This window comes from Ctenopharyngodon idella, chromosome 14 (genome assembly GCF_019924925.1).
Source record: "Ctenopharyngodon idella isolate HZGC_01 chromosome 14, HZGC01, whole genome shotgun sequence".
Taxonomy (NCBI): Eukaryota; Metazoa; Chordata; class Actinopteri; order Cypriniformes; family Xenocyprididae; genus Ctenopharyngodon; species Ctenopharyngodon idella.
In genome coordinates this window covers 31571831-31588416 of record NC_067233.1, presented here as the reverse complement: position 1 = coordinate 31588416, position 16586 = coordinate 31571831, and the positions used below count along the sequence as shown (strand labels likewise).

Below are 16586 nucleotides of genomic sequence, written 5' to 3'. Positions count from 1 at the left end.
TTAGCCTGAAGTTTAAGATAGAAGAGTGTGATATTTTGCAGAAAGAGGGATTCATCAACAGCAAGAGTCTCTTCTGGCTTATCATCAGAATGATCAGAGGGTGCACATTGAGGAAAATATTCCATGGCAACGCACCTTTCTACATTAGAGGGATCTACATGCACAACACTCTCATTTTTGTGTTTCCTAGAAATATGAGATGCAAAACTTGACACAACAGTGAACTTGCTATCACATCCTCTAAATGGGCATCGAACTTGTAATCCTCCTTGCAAGTTGTGACCTCAAATGACAAACTAAAGATGAAGATTCACACCTTAAAGCAGAAAAGTCACATTGTATAGGAGTATCACATAATGGTAGCTGACTATTCCTCAAAGGTCAATCTGCTTTGTGGTCTCTGTACATGTGAGCTTTAAGAGCAGTAAGTTTAAAGTATGTTCTTGGGTATTCTGGCACACCACACTGATATATGTGATTAGCGCTATTATTATACAGCTTAATGTGCTGAATAAACTTAAGCACTGTATCAAAAACACTTCCATGTGTGCTAAACTTGCAATGAAACATTTTCAGAAAAGAGAGCAATGTTACTGTTGCCGATCATGCTAGTGTGCAAACCACAATGACTTTGATTACAAGACAGCGAAACAGAAGTCATAATAACGTTACAATGGCCTGTCCAAGTTATAATAACCTGAGCTTAAGAAGGTGACCGGGCTAATGCCTATTTTTACAGTCTATGGGCTAAAGGTTTGTGCACACCGGGATGAATATCGTGACGTTTAACGCCTCATGGCTAAACAAAAGGCGCCACTGTGAGTGTGCACACCGACGCGCAAAACGGCAGGTGTAAAAGCATAATTTTTAGACATGCCTCGGGTTCGTTTTTTTTGGTTTGACGTGCCTCATTAAAAACTGGCCGACCAATGAGATTGGTGCTTTTGTTCACATACCTGGAGCTGCTGAAGTTACAGTAAAACAGGACTTGGTGGCGCTCAAGCACAAAACGGTCTTGCCGAGCACACATTGATAAGAAGAATATGATAAAGAAAACCCCTATGGGTGCTCTGCCATTTTTTGGCCACACCAATAGATGTGTATTATATACTATTTTATTTCTGTATTTTTATTGTTTTTTTTACATTCAAGAAATATAGTTGAGAATGTCTATTTCATAAATATGCTTATTTGTACTACCATTCACTTGCACTACTGTCATTGTGACTTAATTGCACTATCGTTTCTGACTACCATCTCCTCATGTCATGTATATATATGCCATTTTATATCTGTATTTTTATTGTTTTATTTACATTCAAGAATTATTTAGAATGTCTATTCATAAATATGTTTATTTGCACTACCATTCACTTGCACTAAGCACAAGCGCCATATACTGTCAGGGAGTGAATTTGCACATTCACTCGGCGCATTGCCAGTGAAAATAGCTTGGGTGTGAACACAAAGACGCGTCGGAAAACGTCTCGAAAAACGCTGGCATTAAGCGTGCGTGATAATCGTCCCGTTGTGTACGAGGCTTAACGTCAATGTTGCTAACGTTATTTGATATCGTCATTGTGGTGGTTTTGCATGTGGTACCTTTTTCCGTATCACCTCCGTCGAGGTTACGAGTGAGTAGAGGCGAGCCGAGGAGATGACGTTCAGATATAATTGACAACAAATCCGTGTCTGAAATAATCCAGCTAGCAGCCGGTGTGCAGCTACTCCTGTGGTGTGTTACATCTGCTGCTGCTCAGTTTGTCTTTAGTTTAGGATTCCTTTGGTGTTGACCGTTCAGGACAACTGCAAAGGTGGGACGTGGTGAAGTTAGTTTTAAGTTGGATAGAGTAAGAAGACACCATTTGAACTTCACCGCGGCCAGTTCAGGAGAAATCTGAAAATATACCGAAATATACCAAACAAAACAATCAGCACTCATTCAGATCACCAGTATTAATATATCCATAGACTTATAAAATAGATTTTATGTTACATGTGTTCCGTCTTCCAAAAATGTTTGAATACTCCTGGTACAAGAATTTCACAATTCAAACAGCAGCGATCCCACAATGCTATGTGGTGGCTGTAAAATAATGCTTTCACAGTGTAGTTACAATAATATTACAGGACTGTTCATAAATTTTCCATCATGCATTTACAATAAAAACATGAATGCAATGCGTTGTTGTAAAATTTATTGTAAAAATTACATAAATTGCTAACAGTGTATGCTAGGTTAAAGAGATATGTTTTAGTCTCAATTTAGTGTGTCTCAAATTTTCAATAGTGTGTCTGCTTCCCAAACAATGCTAGGAAGACTGTTCCAAAGTTTAGGTGCTAAACAGATAAAAGTACCTACCGCCTGCAGTTGATTTTGATATTCTAGGTATTATCAACTGGCCAGAATTTTGAGATCACAATAGACGTGAAGAACTATAGTGCGTTAAGAGCTCGCTCAAGTACTGGATAGCTAAACCATTTAGTGCTTTGTAAGTAATTAGCAAGATTTCAAAATGTATACAATGTTTAATCGGGAGCCAATGCAGTGTTGACAGAACTGGGCTAATATGGTCATACTTCCTGTTTCTAGAACTTTAGCTGCTGTGTTTTGGACCAGCTGGAGTTTGTTTATTAAGCATGCAGGGCAACCACCCAGTAGAGCATTACAATAATCTAGCCTTGACGTCATGAATGCATGAACTAACTGTTCTGCATTTGTCATTGAGTGCATATGTCATAGTTTAGATATATTTTTTTAAGATAGAAGAATGCGGTTTTACAGATGCTAAAAATGTGGCTTTCAAATGCTATTTTTTTCTGACCCATTCATAACCATTACTTTTGCTGGTGCTTTGCGGCAAGCTTTATGTGTGTGCTTGAGTGCGGAATAGGCTAAATATTTTAGGCTATATATCTTCAAAATCTTGTGGAAAGCTTTCTCAGAAGAATGGAAGCTGTTATGTCTGCAAAGAGCAGACCATGTATTAAATGCAAAGTCCCTGTTGATGTAATGGTCAGGTGTCCCAATAGTCCATATACAGTAGTGTATTTGCATCACAGCTGGAAACTGACATGTTAGCCCACACCAAGTATGTGTTCTGAGAAGCATAGAAATCGAAGTTAGGCGGAGTGGGATAAGAAGTGGTTGGAAGATTTATATTTAATAGGAAAGGATGGAAGCATCAATGGGGAATGGAGGCATCAGCAGAAGGGCCACAATGTCCTCAGTGTGTGAGAGGAAGTGAGACTGTGGATGGGAAGTGATGGGTCCAGATGCACAGGGTCAGGTGTCATGACGTATCTGGACCTCGAGGACAGCTGGTGCTTGCTTGTGAAAGAGAGGCATCAGCCAGGGACAAAGAGATGTGATGCTGGATAGAGATCCATTGTCACGCACTTACTCGTGGAGTGAGTCTGCTCAGTAAGACCATGACCAGAACATTTTAAAGTAGGCAGATTCTGCTAGGCATGAAGCATACAAGATTAGTAGTTAGTCCTGCTCTTTGCAGAAGATTTGTATATGAATCTTAACTACAATATCAGCTATCTGATGCTCTGAGCATTTAAGCAATTCTCAGTAGAGAGAAGCTTTTTACACACTGTGAATTTAAACGTTGGTGAAATATCCACAAATATTCACTTTTTCAAATGGCAGGAAAAGACTCACAGACGATTAGTTAAACTTTTTTTAAGTTCTGCCTAAGGGGTGACTGATGAAAATTTTGCTATGGTTAAGTTGCATGAAACCGTGTTAGCACATTACCAAAGCAAATATGATACTGGGTATGCTTGTGCTTTAAATGGAATTCATCTTCATACTGACTCTTTGTTTAATATGAGGTATTTAAATGTGATGCAGAAAAGTAAAACTTGATGCAGTTTGCACACAAATGATCTATTCACACAGAGAGAAACAAATATTACTATTTGAATAATTCAATTACAGGTTTCAAAAAGTCTAGTTTCTGTATATCCCAAAGTGTTTGAATATAGAATATTTTACATTTCACCACACCATATTTTCTCTTGAACTTTGTGTTAATGCATTAACTACAGTAAAACATTCAATTAATCATTGATCATTTTAATCTTTTGATAGTAGATCTATAAGTAATGGACTTTTTAAATAGACCAGGTAAAACTGCAACTGTATGTCAGAGAATATTGATTTTGGATCTGGTGTATTTTATTCTGTGATTTAATTAACTTGAACGGTGCATTGCTAACATGGATTCTAGAAGATTTTAGCAGGCTTTTCTTCTGGGCAGACACACAGATAGCAGCAGAAGTGAGAGGGGGTGGTGAAGGATTGCACAGGGAGCTGTTTGAAAAAAAAATGAGAGGGGTGGGTGGAATGGAGAGTGGCACAATCCCATGAAATGGATGCGGATGAGCCGAGCTGTCCTTGTCTGTATCGCCTCTGCTAGGATCTGCCATTGGTTCTGACTTTGTGGTCGTTTTCTGAGAAAATGTTAAGAAGGATTGTTCTTTAGTGCTGTAATTCTGTGTATTGTATAGCACTGTAGCTTGTCTAATGGCCCATAGATAGATTCCAAATGAATTCACTTTACTCTTGTGCATCTAAAACAATTGGAGCTGTCCAAAGAGATGCAGCTATTGCACCATTCAGACACACATGAGGTCAAGCTCAGATAGGACATTAGTCGCTTTACCAGCTTGAGGCATAAAGTTAGGGTAGTTTCTATCTAAACTCAATTTGCCAGAGGCTAATGACAGTATGCTGCAGAGATTTATTTACCCAGCAGACCCAGTACATTCAAACAATGTAATTTGAACTTCAAGAGGACTTAATTTTCCTAACATTTTATTTGTTAATAAGCGGAGCTGTTAAAAAAGTAATTCTGCCCATGAAAAATCCGAAGTCAGCAAAAGAAATTGTGCTGTGGTTTTTGCATCATTGTAACTAATTGCATTGCTCCAGAGACACTGTACAAATGCAGAGTGGAGAAAGCCAGTCCTGTTCACAAGTGTTGAATAAACACCGTATCATAAACACATCACTGGGGTTCACAATTATCTCTAAACTTTACTGACATGGCAATATGGTTATCTGTTCACCGGCGTTTGTGTTTGATCACAGAGTAGCTGCAAAAAAAAAGAAGGGTTTAAGATGTAAAGGGAGTGTGAGCTGATAAAGACAGGGAGAAGGGAGGTCTGGTGAACAGTCCAGTCTTCTGTTGACAAGAATGATAGCTTTCATTTGCATACTAAAGCTGCAGCTGCCCCCTCAAGATGGATGAGGGTCTCGACCTCATCCCTCACTCCTTTTGCAGTATTCCTGCACAATATAGAGAGACAAGATTATACCAAAAGGATAAGCATTTATATAGCACATAATGAACCCAAACTCTCCTTGTAAGGTGACCTCATGGAACTGAGCCTGTTTGTCCTTAAAATTAGCTCAGTAGACAATATAGCATACAGCAGTGATTCTGATTTCGAACTCAGGTGGCGACCCAACATGGCAACAAAATCATACAAAAAAAAAATATTAATCTTTATAATATCTTATTGCCTTATAGTTCACATTGAGCGGTTTGGAACTTCATGGGCAATAGTATAGTTTACATTTGGTGATAATATAAATGATCAGCCAGACTGAGATTTGCTATTAGTACAGTATATATCACTTTATGTGAGTATGTGTATGTGTTTGCATTGATATTCAAGATTATGTTCTCAGTGGCCATGAGTAGTTTTGTTCATGGTAGTGTTAAAAAACACATTTGTCCTACACATGCAATATTTTCAATTACTGTATACTACGGGGCTGTTAAATGCTTGAATATGATTGGTTAACGAAAGTTCTAAGGTGTGCACTTATTTTCAGGGAAACGCACTGCTAAAGTTGTTCCAGGCAGGTCTTATCACTTCGCCAAATTCTTTACAGCCTAAAACAGCAAAAGAACCGAAACCCACAAAGACATTGACCAAGCAAATAAATATAAACAATAGGATAAATGGCACAATTTTTTTTTTATTATGTACAAAAAGCACATACTCTCTTTCTCCCACTCTCTCTCCCACTCAAACGCACACACATACAGTACGGAGACACAATCGCACAGAAAGGTCTTGTCAGCGTTGCTCTGATAATTTCTCACTAGTGAGGTAATAATGATGCTGTGTTTGAAGCAGTTAAACTTAGTTTCGCTATTAGTAGAGACACTGCTGTCGAACACTGTTGAGAGACGCAGAGACTCAATCATGCTTAATCTCTCTCTAATAAATGCATGAGGGGTCATTTACACTACACCGTTTTCAACTAAAAACGGAAAACTGTTTGGTTTTGGTCGTTCATTTACACGAGAAGGTGTAAATAGTTTCAAAACAGGTTTCAAAGTGCCAGTTTAGAGAGAAAAAAAAAAACAAAAAAAACGATACAGTTATTGTATCTGTGTAGACTACAAAAATGTGAATTTGTAAAAAACTATGACGTCATGTGCATGATTATTATGTGTTCAATCTATAGGCGTATAGTTTTTTTTTTTTTTTTTTTTTTTTACAAGTAACATGGACAGCTACTGGTCTAGCAGCATAATACAGCTTTTTTTAATTGTTTTTGCAGATCTGTGTTAATGGAAACATTTTGATAAAGTTGTTGTCTGTACATGAAAAGAGTGAAGGAAAAACGTTTCCAAATTTAGTACATCGTTGTCGTGTAAACGTACCCTTAGTCTGCTATTAATGGCTCAGGCCTCCATCATTATCTCTAAAATAATGTTTTGGAATTAGCAACAGAGGCATGGGATGAGATGCTTAAGAAATTAGTCCTACACATAAGAGCATTTTAAGGACAAAAACCTGACAAATGTCAACATCTGAACAATGTCTTGTGGTGTGGTAACCGTAGTATAAGTGGAATAATTGAATTATTGGAAAATAATGCTCACTCAAAGTAACTTCGCTTCGCATAGTGGCCGCATTACCACTTCGGGTTGCATTATTATAATTCAACGGCCCGTCGTCAAGTTTTCCTTACTTAATGCCATATGTGTCGGCAATGGAATACAGACATTTTATGCACTACAACAGATGGTCACATCCCAGATTGCTGTAATAGTTAGCAAAAACAAAGACGTCCTGTAGGTCATCCCGCAGAGCAAGGTGCCAACAACGGCAGTTCCCACATAGATCTATTTTCTAAATGCGTGTTATAGAGCTTATTATGAACAATTCATCTGTACATATGTTTACATTGATAAAAATGTTTTGAACTCGTAATTTTTCATGAGAATGTCATAATTGGATCTTGTGGTGAAGCGACAGACTTCTCTCTGGTGACGTTTGCAGGACTTCTCCAATCATTCAGTGAGTTTCAACCCACTCCTGCAATCTGCAATGCCCACATCTCAACATCCAGTCAACAACGATTAACCACCCTATATTTTTCTTCTTTGAAAATCCACTCCATAATCCACAATGTGAAAGAAAAGATTTGTTGTTACTTCAGTAAGGGCTCTATTTTGTACCTGTGTTAGTGCAGAGTTAGACACTACAGTCATGCACTACGTCTTATTCACTTTTTGTGGGGGTATTCAATGAAACTTGCATGAGAGGTTCAAGTTAATGTGATGACAGTCAGTTATGCCTAAACTGAGTGTGTACTTGCACAAAAATGACAAAAACTTTATCCTGCCCAGTGTCTTTACAAATAGAACGTACCGCATTACAGCGCTTAAGACATGCCGTTCTTAAATAGGGCCCTAAATTGCTTTGGAGAAAGCATTTGTAAAAAATATCTTTTAGATGGGTTAGACAGCAAAGAGGATGTAGTTTTGAGTTATTGAAATATATATTTCATTCAGTTCCCTATTGCTAATGTGTGTTTATTGTTTTGCAGCACTTCTTACAACCAGACCACCAAAAGTCTTGTTCCCATCAGAGAGACAGGCCACGGCTATAGACGTACAACTTGGTAAGTACTTCTTCACAATCTGACAGACATGCCACCCCATCTCTACAACACAAAAAAAACACACATCCACGCACAAATACACTGAGAATTTTTTTTTCTCTTATAAAAGTGCTTTGTTACAGTCAGGCATGATGAATATGAAACAAGTAAAACACAAACAACAAATGCAGAGAACCACAGAGCTCATGTCCTTGACTGAATAATTCCATAAAATCAAAATGAAGGCTTTGTGGTATTTAATCCATCTCTGCTAACTTTGAGGTCATCTATACTCTCCTATTAAATGTACTTTAAGCAGATGCTTTTAAAATGTAGTCTTTCTCTTCCAGTAAAACGGGCCAAATTATTGATAACATCTTTTTCTGCGGGGATGCATACACTTGTTTTTGTCCAATAAAATGGTCTTTAGAAAGAGAATATCCCTCCCCTTTATTTATACATAGCACATGCACAGATCTAATACTACAACAGTCAACAGATACTGTAATAACTCAGACATAAAATCATAAGCAAATAATTTGACATCCTTCTATTAGGACGCATCATTCCAGGCATGGGTTCTTTATCAGAACCGCCACTCACATATATTGATTTACATATATTGTGGCCTTTCATTAATGGTACAATCTTTCAAGGGCACTTATGTTATCCTGCACTGTGATGTAAATGCTCTTTTACGTATTATTAAGTATCCAAGTTATTAAGAATCTTAACTAAGTTTGTAGCATATCTCAATTTCCTCCATATGATTTACATACTATGGCTTTCATTAAAACAAAAAAAGTACAGCATATATTGGTGTTATGATTTCCAACTTCCTTCAGCAGTATAAAAGCATAGTTTCATTAAAAACCGTCAGTTTCTGCAGGTTCACTTACCCTACATGTTTAGCAATTCTTAGCAAATGGACAATTAGGAGAGGATGCCACAAATGTAGGATGTAATTATTGTGCAAGTGGAAATGGTCTCTGGTGCTGTAATATGCATTTTATTAATTTTAATGATTAACAAGGAACATTTTTCATTTTTGTGTGAGATCGCTACAGGGTGAATAGAAGCAGCAAAACAAGCAGTTTTGAAAGGAATAAAATATTGCCAGATTTTTATGTTCGCATTCATCTGATTAATACTTCTTGAATGAGTTTCAGTATATACTTTATGTTTCATGAAAATATGTGTCTAAACTTTAAGCTTATTCACATTATTCACAGTGTTATCATGTATATATGATAAACTTCATTCAGTAGTACTAATAGTTCAGTCAAACTATTTCCCCCAGTATTTGTGTGGGCTGATTATTTTTTATGCTTATAAAGCATCACACCACTTTCTAAAAAAAAATTCTCTAAAGAACTCTAATAAACTCTTATTGGTTCAAACTGCAAATGCAGTGTCTCATTGTGGTGTCAGCTGACATGACCTGTAAGGTGCAGCCGTATCCCTCATGAAGGGAATGCGACAGAGACAGATATACTGTCTTGCTGCCAAAGGAAATGATTAAAACCACACACCTGGAAATCATCCTCTAATCTGGCATCTGTATTATGAACGTACAGTAACTGAAGCTTCCACCCCAGCACAATACAATGCAACAAACGCTAACAGTAACTTTCATTTAATCACTGTGGTGTGCAGCATTTTTGCAGCATTTATATCATCTGACACAATCAGTCCAGTGCCTATACAAGAGGCATTTCTGTCAAACGCCTCCTCTTTCTTTTCAAAGTATTTACTCCTGTCTGGATGCATTTGTAAGGCTCCTCGTCCAACCTCGGGCTGTTGTCAGAAGCAAAATAGCTGGAGATTTCACATGTTTAATCTGTCGGCTCCCACTAAATTATAACACATTATTCGATGCATTGATATTGAGACAGCACAGGAAATGGACTTTCTGAGTCATTGAAATGTCAACTATTTCTCAATAAATTAACTGTATGCCAGATGACTCCTTTTAGCACTAGAGATCTGCAAGCATTCTACAAGAAGTCCATTTGCTGGTAGTGTTGTACAATTAAAGCATCAGTCAGAAGTGTCTGTTACACAGTGAAATTGTTTTTATATTTTCTGTCATAGTGACATTTTCAGAAGTAAGCCAACATTTGCTTTACACACCCAGAGCAAAAAAGATGATTGTCAAATTCTCAGACAAGTGCAGTGTTCAGAAAAGCATACTATGCTTCTGAAAGTCACTTATACTCTCCAAGGCTGCATTTATTTAAACAAAAATACATTTAAAAACAGCAGTATGGTGAAACATTTTTTAATATAATTTAAAGTAAGTTTTTTTCCATATTTAATATATTTTAAAATTTAATTTATTTAAAAAAATTAAATTTGCAAAATAAAACCGTTTAACTCGTCACATTCCATAAGATCATGTGACAAATGTTTATCATTGTCAGATTGTACATTAGGCAGCATATAGCATACACTGAAAGTCTTGTTCTTTAAAGAAGTCGTTCTCTTGTTCTTCGGTCAGTGACGCTCTCACACTGCTGCCACCTGCTCAGATTTACAGATGTGACAGTGATGCTCACCTCATGGGTCACGGGTCGGCCGCAGTCAGTCTGTTCAGTGCGTGACAGTAGCTGTCCAGAGCTCAACATCACCTGTGTTCATAGCGCAGATGGACAGCGCTGACTCCCTGGAATCAGAGAGCGCACAGTGAAAAATTTTGCTTATTTCAAGGTGAATTGTGCAATTTCTGCGCCAAACAAAATTACAAAGAACTTTTCTGTGTACATTGTGAGTCTGCCGTTTGTTTGTGCTCAATGCCACAATGCTGGAGTGTCTTTGGTGCTTGTCAGAGAATTTCTGAGGTGTTCTGAGGCTCTTTTGTGTCACTATGGTTGCTAAGATATTGTCGATCTACTGTTGTGTGTAAGTTATGTGCAAGTAAAGGGCCACTAAGTTACACTAACAAACAGGCAGAGTTATATTTCACTCTTCACAAAACAATTAACCATAAATAAAGTTATTAAAGGTGGGATAAGTAGATTTTGAAAAACGCTGTTGGACGTTGTTGATATTTGAAATCAACCCAAACAAACCCACCCCTCTCTTCATTGCTCCACCTCCAAAACTCACTCTCCAATCCTAACCACCCTGCTCCGAGTCGGTTTTGAACCCCGGCCTGATCGCTACTGGCAGGTGAGGCGAGTGCACTAACAATGATGCTTAACAGCGCATTCTCTAGCAGTTGTCAGTGCGCAGTGGTTTACCTGCCCAACTCTCACTATCTGGCCACTGTTACGCTGGTTTCACACTGCAAGCGTAAACAGCACGTGAGCAGCGCTTATTTTTTTCGGCGTGCATGATAATCAATGAGTGCATTCACACTGGCAACAGGAGCAGCGCGTAAGCGCCAAGCAGGAGCGTCGCGTAAGCAGCAGTGAAGCGGGGGTTTTGGCGCCGAATCTATTTTTGCTGCGCTGCTGATGCTCAATTAAAGTGAAAGTACACTTTTGATGGACAAAATAAATATAATTTCACACAAAAAGTGTTCAAAATGCACAGAATAAGCATGTCGAATGTGTTTTAACAAGAATTTGAGTATTTAAGAATCAAAAATATTTATAGAAGATTTACCCATTTAAACTTGTTTTTAATTATTCAGTTTGGGTTAAAGTATGGTGTATTATAAAAAACTAAAGTAAACTAGCCAGAAAATATGATATATAAACATTATTTTAGTTATTACACAGAGAGATATATAGGCTGCAGCATACCCAAATCAAACCCGAGTTTGCTGGCTTTTTTCGCCGAGTTTGCTGTCTTGTAAACATGTGCACGCGGCAGATGATGTAAAACACAAAGCTTACCTCATTCATGTGCAGCAATGGATGACACGAGGCTTTTATTTTTTTTTAATTTATTTATTTATGTACGTTGATATGTGAATATTATACACCTCCCCATGTTAACAAACTTTCAAGGCTATCAAGTTTATAAATTACCAACATATAAAAACAAATTTATAGCTGTCTTTGTAAAGAAATGCTCACTTTATATGTAGCTTCGAGCCGCTGCTGTGACGCTGTACAAACGCTTCCAGTGTGAATACTCGCGCGTCTCTGCAGCTGCAGTGACGATGTAGTTATGCTAATGCGCTGCTCACACGCTGCTCACGCACCGCTGATGCACACGCAATGCGAAAGTGGATGTCTGTTTATCACAGCTGATGCGCAACAAAATGCTTCACGAAAAATAAAGCGCAGATGATGAACGAATAATAAGGAAGCACAAAAAATAAAAGTACAGTACACAAGAGTAAATACAAACAAGAGTTTGTTGTTAGTCGCCAACAGCACAGCAGCTCCAGACAATCATGACACACAAACCCATTGTTACTCACATGTGAAGCGGAATCAAAGCAGCCTCCGTGTCTGTTTTTAGACCTTCCCGCTTAGCTCCCTCCAGCGCTGGAAAGCTTTTCTAATATTAATGCGGGTCCAGTCATAACCCTTTGTTCCAGTGATATTCTTTTGAGCTTTTTTGTATTGTGTCTCATCATCTCTCTTTCTGTCTGCAGTTTTTATTTTATTTTTTTCAAATCTCCCTCTTATTCGTTCTGTCTCCTTGACTGTTATAGCTACGCCCCCTAATGCTGATTGGTTACACGTTTGTTGATGGTGTCTGCCCGACTTACTTCCAAACAGTGTTTTTCAGAATCTACTTACCTCACCTTTAACACATGCTGAGAAATCGTTACTGTATTACAGTTTTTGTTTCAACTACTTACACACAAAATCCTTACTTGTCACACAATTTCTGAAACCTGACACTCAAACACCAGAACCACACACCAAATCTGCAAAACCATACACTAATTATCGGTCTTCTCTATGTAACACACAAAAATCTAACAGGAAGTCTTGATATCCTTTTTCAAACACAGCCATTGTTTCTGTCCAACTACACATGGTTGATGTGTTTATTTTCATTCGTACTGTGTAATACTGTATTCACAACCACAAATGCTTACAGTAAAAAACTGTAATTAGTCTGAAAGGGCCATTTTGAGCTATTCCATGTGTAGTTGTTTTCTTTTAGGTTGAATCATCTAAAACAAGCTTTTACTTCAGTCCAATTCCTAAAATAGTATTTTGATCATGATCTGAACACCAGATGAAGATTGTGATTATTACAGACTATAAAATGAATGTGAAAACTGAAAAATGTGCTATACATAGCTCATGTTTAGATTGTATGCAGAGTTGACCCTGATCATCGAGGAAGTATTTTATTATGTATGAGAAACCATCTGCTATTTCTTTAACAATGAATTTGATGTTACTCGGCCTAGTAACACACACAATGATCCTCAAACACACTGGATATGATTACTGGAGCAAACTGGATAAGTATTCACCATTAAAACATTGTGGCTGGCCACAGCCTCGTTCATTTGCATCTCCTACCATTTTCTGTCTCTTAAAAGCTGTAATTACAGGCAGAGGAAGCTCTTCACTGCCTGTGCTGTTAATGCTGCTGAAAGGCCTGAAGGGTTTTTAGACATTATTTGCATATAATCAGCATATGTGAGAATAGTGGATCAGTGCAGTAAATAAAGCAGTATTATTCAGCAGGTAACTAATGGCAGTGAGTTTATGGAATCCGCTTGTCTTAGCAGTACTGCAACATGAAAACAATAGTTCTCTATACAATCAGCATACGGGTAATTAAAAGAAAAGCATTTCCACACTATTACTCTAAAGAACTGTATGCTAAGATTAATAATTTGAAGGATTCAGAGCATAAAACCTAAAATTGCATCCAGATCTATGCATTTAAAGACCACATTAAAAATACATTTCATGCAGAAAATAGGTTGTATCTTTATACCCACGTTAGGTGCGGGATTGTGCGCTACATCTTACTCAATTATTGTGAGAGCACTAAATCTAAGAGCAGTTTTCATGCCAGCACAACACAGGAGTGGACGTGGGTGGAAGTGTTCGCGCTATCAGTGGGCAGACGCGCGGAAACCGGAGGTGTATAAAGAGGAGGTCAGTGTAATGAAACAGCGCCAAACGTCTTTTTGTGGGAAATGGGTCATTGCTCTTTAGGTGTCTGAGAACATGATTAGCATGTGTAAGGCATTTTTTTTATTTTTTACATAAAGGTTGCACCACTTGACATTTACATTAAAATGTTTATTAAAAGATATATTTAAAAAAAAAAAAAAAAAAATAGAAAATAAGTACAAATTTAAATCAATGAATGCTATGTAAAAAAAAGATGGACTTTTTGATTTTTTTATTTTCATAATCTTTGACATGTACCAAATTTGAAAGTGATGTACGGTGTTTGTCTGATGATGATGTTGGTAGGCGTCTAAACGGTGTCTTCACTGCACAGGATGGTGTGGGCATGATTATTTCACCCTGTGAAAGTTCCTTTTCTATGTGGGTGAGAATATGAGTCTGTGAGAGTTTCTTACTTTGACCTTTGATTGCTTTTAAAGGGTCTTGGCCTGATTTGACTGCAGCAGTGCATTAGTTTTTTCAAAGAGCAATGCTTCTATTCATTTGCTGAATTTCTCTCTTATATCCTTCCCTTGAAACAGCGGTTCAGTGTTCATTTGTCTGTTATACATTGGTTTTGTTTATCCAGGTCATTGTAGGATCTGCTCTTGAATCTCCTAGCATGAGTAAAGAAACAAAATATTATTTTTGTGATTTTTTTTTTTTTTTTCTTCTTTTCTTTTTTCATGCAGGAAGAGATTTGATTTATTTAATGCTGATAATATCTTGTTATTTTGTTTTCTTTTTTGACAGGTATGCGTCTCATCTTAGACTGCAAGGCTTTTTTCGGCTACAGTGGTGATTCTAGACCCATCATCTACTGGATGAAGGGGGATAAATTTGTAGAGGAGTTGGAAGGACATATAAGAGAGAGTGAAGTCAGGTACTGTTTTCTTGGCTTATTACCTGTTACTACTTGAATTAAGAACAATAAACTATAAATAGATAGAGCATGCCTGATTTCCCAGAGCTGAAACTGAAGAGCAGACTAGGATTATATAACAGCACACTAACAACCTACAGGGAAACAGGTGTGACAGCATCCATGATGATTATTGAGGGCATGGAGACCTCTAGTGGACAAGAGTGCAAAAGGCTGTACTGTGGATAGAATAGAATAGAATAGAATAGAATAGAATAGAATAGATTTTTGTTGCCATGACAAAAAACAAAACAAGTTATATATACTTGTTGGTGGGGGGTGGGGGTGGTAACTTCACACCAGAGAACAGTAATGGTGAGAACATAACACAACTTTTACAACTGAATTGAACTGAATCCACTTTTCTGGCAAAGTATGCCTTGTCTGAACATATAAATAAAAATATAACATAAGTCGCATATTTTCCAATATATGAAAAGTGGCTATTTTGAACTCTCACCACCAAATTTTTTGTAAGTTTTGTAATGGATAAGCTATCTACCCAGGGTGTTTCCCTGCCTACAGCCCGAGATGCTGGGACAGGCTACAGACCACAAGCGCTCTGGAAACCAGTCATGAGCTGTATGGACCCTTGGTCATATTTCTTGATGCATGTGGGATGAGGTGGGGCTATTCTACTGACCAGTGTGTTTCCTTGTTATGGTGTCAGAGCTGCCATAGCACTCGATGAGGGATGATGTTCACTCCACAACCACACTCAAAAAAAATGATATGGTCAACAGGTTCCATGTAACTGGGTTATGTTGCATTTAATTAACATTATTTATTTCAGTAAACTTAAGTTTATTACATAAGGTTAATTCAATGCCATTTAGTTGAATCAGGTAAACATTCTTAATTTGTCCACAACTATTAAGTTCAATTATCCTAAAATTCATATCAAACAAAAATTAAAATAAGTAATGCAGTTTAATTGATTAGTTTATTTAATGAATGCATTTAAGATCAATTTTTACAACTTTTACAAAAGTTATCTAAGAATAATACTTTAACAAAATCTTTACTCTGTAAGGTCCTCAACCCAAGCATAAGCGCTACACTTCACCACAATGGTAACTCATAAAAAACACTAACATACCAGAAACTCTTTTAAATACAGACATAAAAGAACATTAAACATTAAAAAGTCTCCTAATTTTATCATCTTGATAAAATAAATTTGATGAACAAGCATCAAATGTTATTTTTGGCTTACTTAATTGAAATGTTCTTTCAGAATGAAAATCTTGAGTTGAGCTAAAACACAACTGTTTCAAGACAGTTTAACACAATGCAGTTGTTTGAATGAGAAACCTAATACAATGGTGTTAAATGAAAATGTTTTTTAAATAAACTGAACAATTTATAAAATCATTTTCTGAGTGCATCTAGAAGTTTCTGACTGATTTCCATAGTTGTCTGAGGAAGTAAAGTCTTTGCTATGACTTTCTTATAAGTAGAGTTGAGTTATACGGTGTGTTGTAATTTTATAGTATTGCGAATATATGTGCCCAGAAACTTTGCCTGTAATTTGTTGCCTGTTGATAGTGTTTGTGTGTTTAGTGTTTTGCAAGTGTCTGAAATCTACAGTTATTTCAATAATTTATGATGTGTTCAAATCATGAAGTGTGACCACAGCATTAAACTCTGAAGGCATGCAGATCTCCAGCAGCAGAACTCAGTGTCTCTGAGGTTG

At 37.2% G+C, this 16586-nt stretch overlaps 2 protein-coding genes across 5 annotated transcripts in view; one reads left to right on the top strand and one right to left on the bottom strand.

Annotated features, from left to right (window-relative positions):
• LOC127494456 (uncharacterized) overlaps window positions 1–16586 on the bottom strand; it is a 490338-nt gene that overhangs the window by 427748 nt on the left and 46004 nt on the right. The window lies entirely within an intron of this gene.
• Window positions 1–16586, top strand: part of il1rapl2 (interleukin 1 receptor accessory protein-like 2) — a 685297-nt gene that overhangs the window by 643262 nt on the left and 25449 nt on the right. For all 4 annotated transcript variants that reach the window (XM_051860353.1, XM_051860352.1, XM_051860354.1 and 1 more), the window contains 2 exons: window positions 7868–7942; window positions 14722–14851. In XM_051860353.1, coding sequence (XP_051716313.1) covers window positions 7868–7942; window positions 14722–14851 — 205 coding nt within the window. The remainder of the gene's footprint in view (window positions 1–7867; window positions 7943–14721; window positions 14852–16586) is intronic.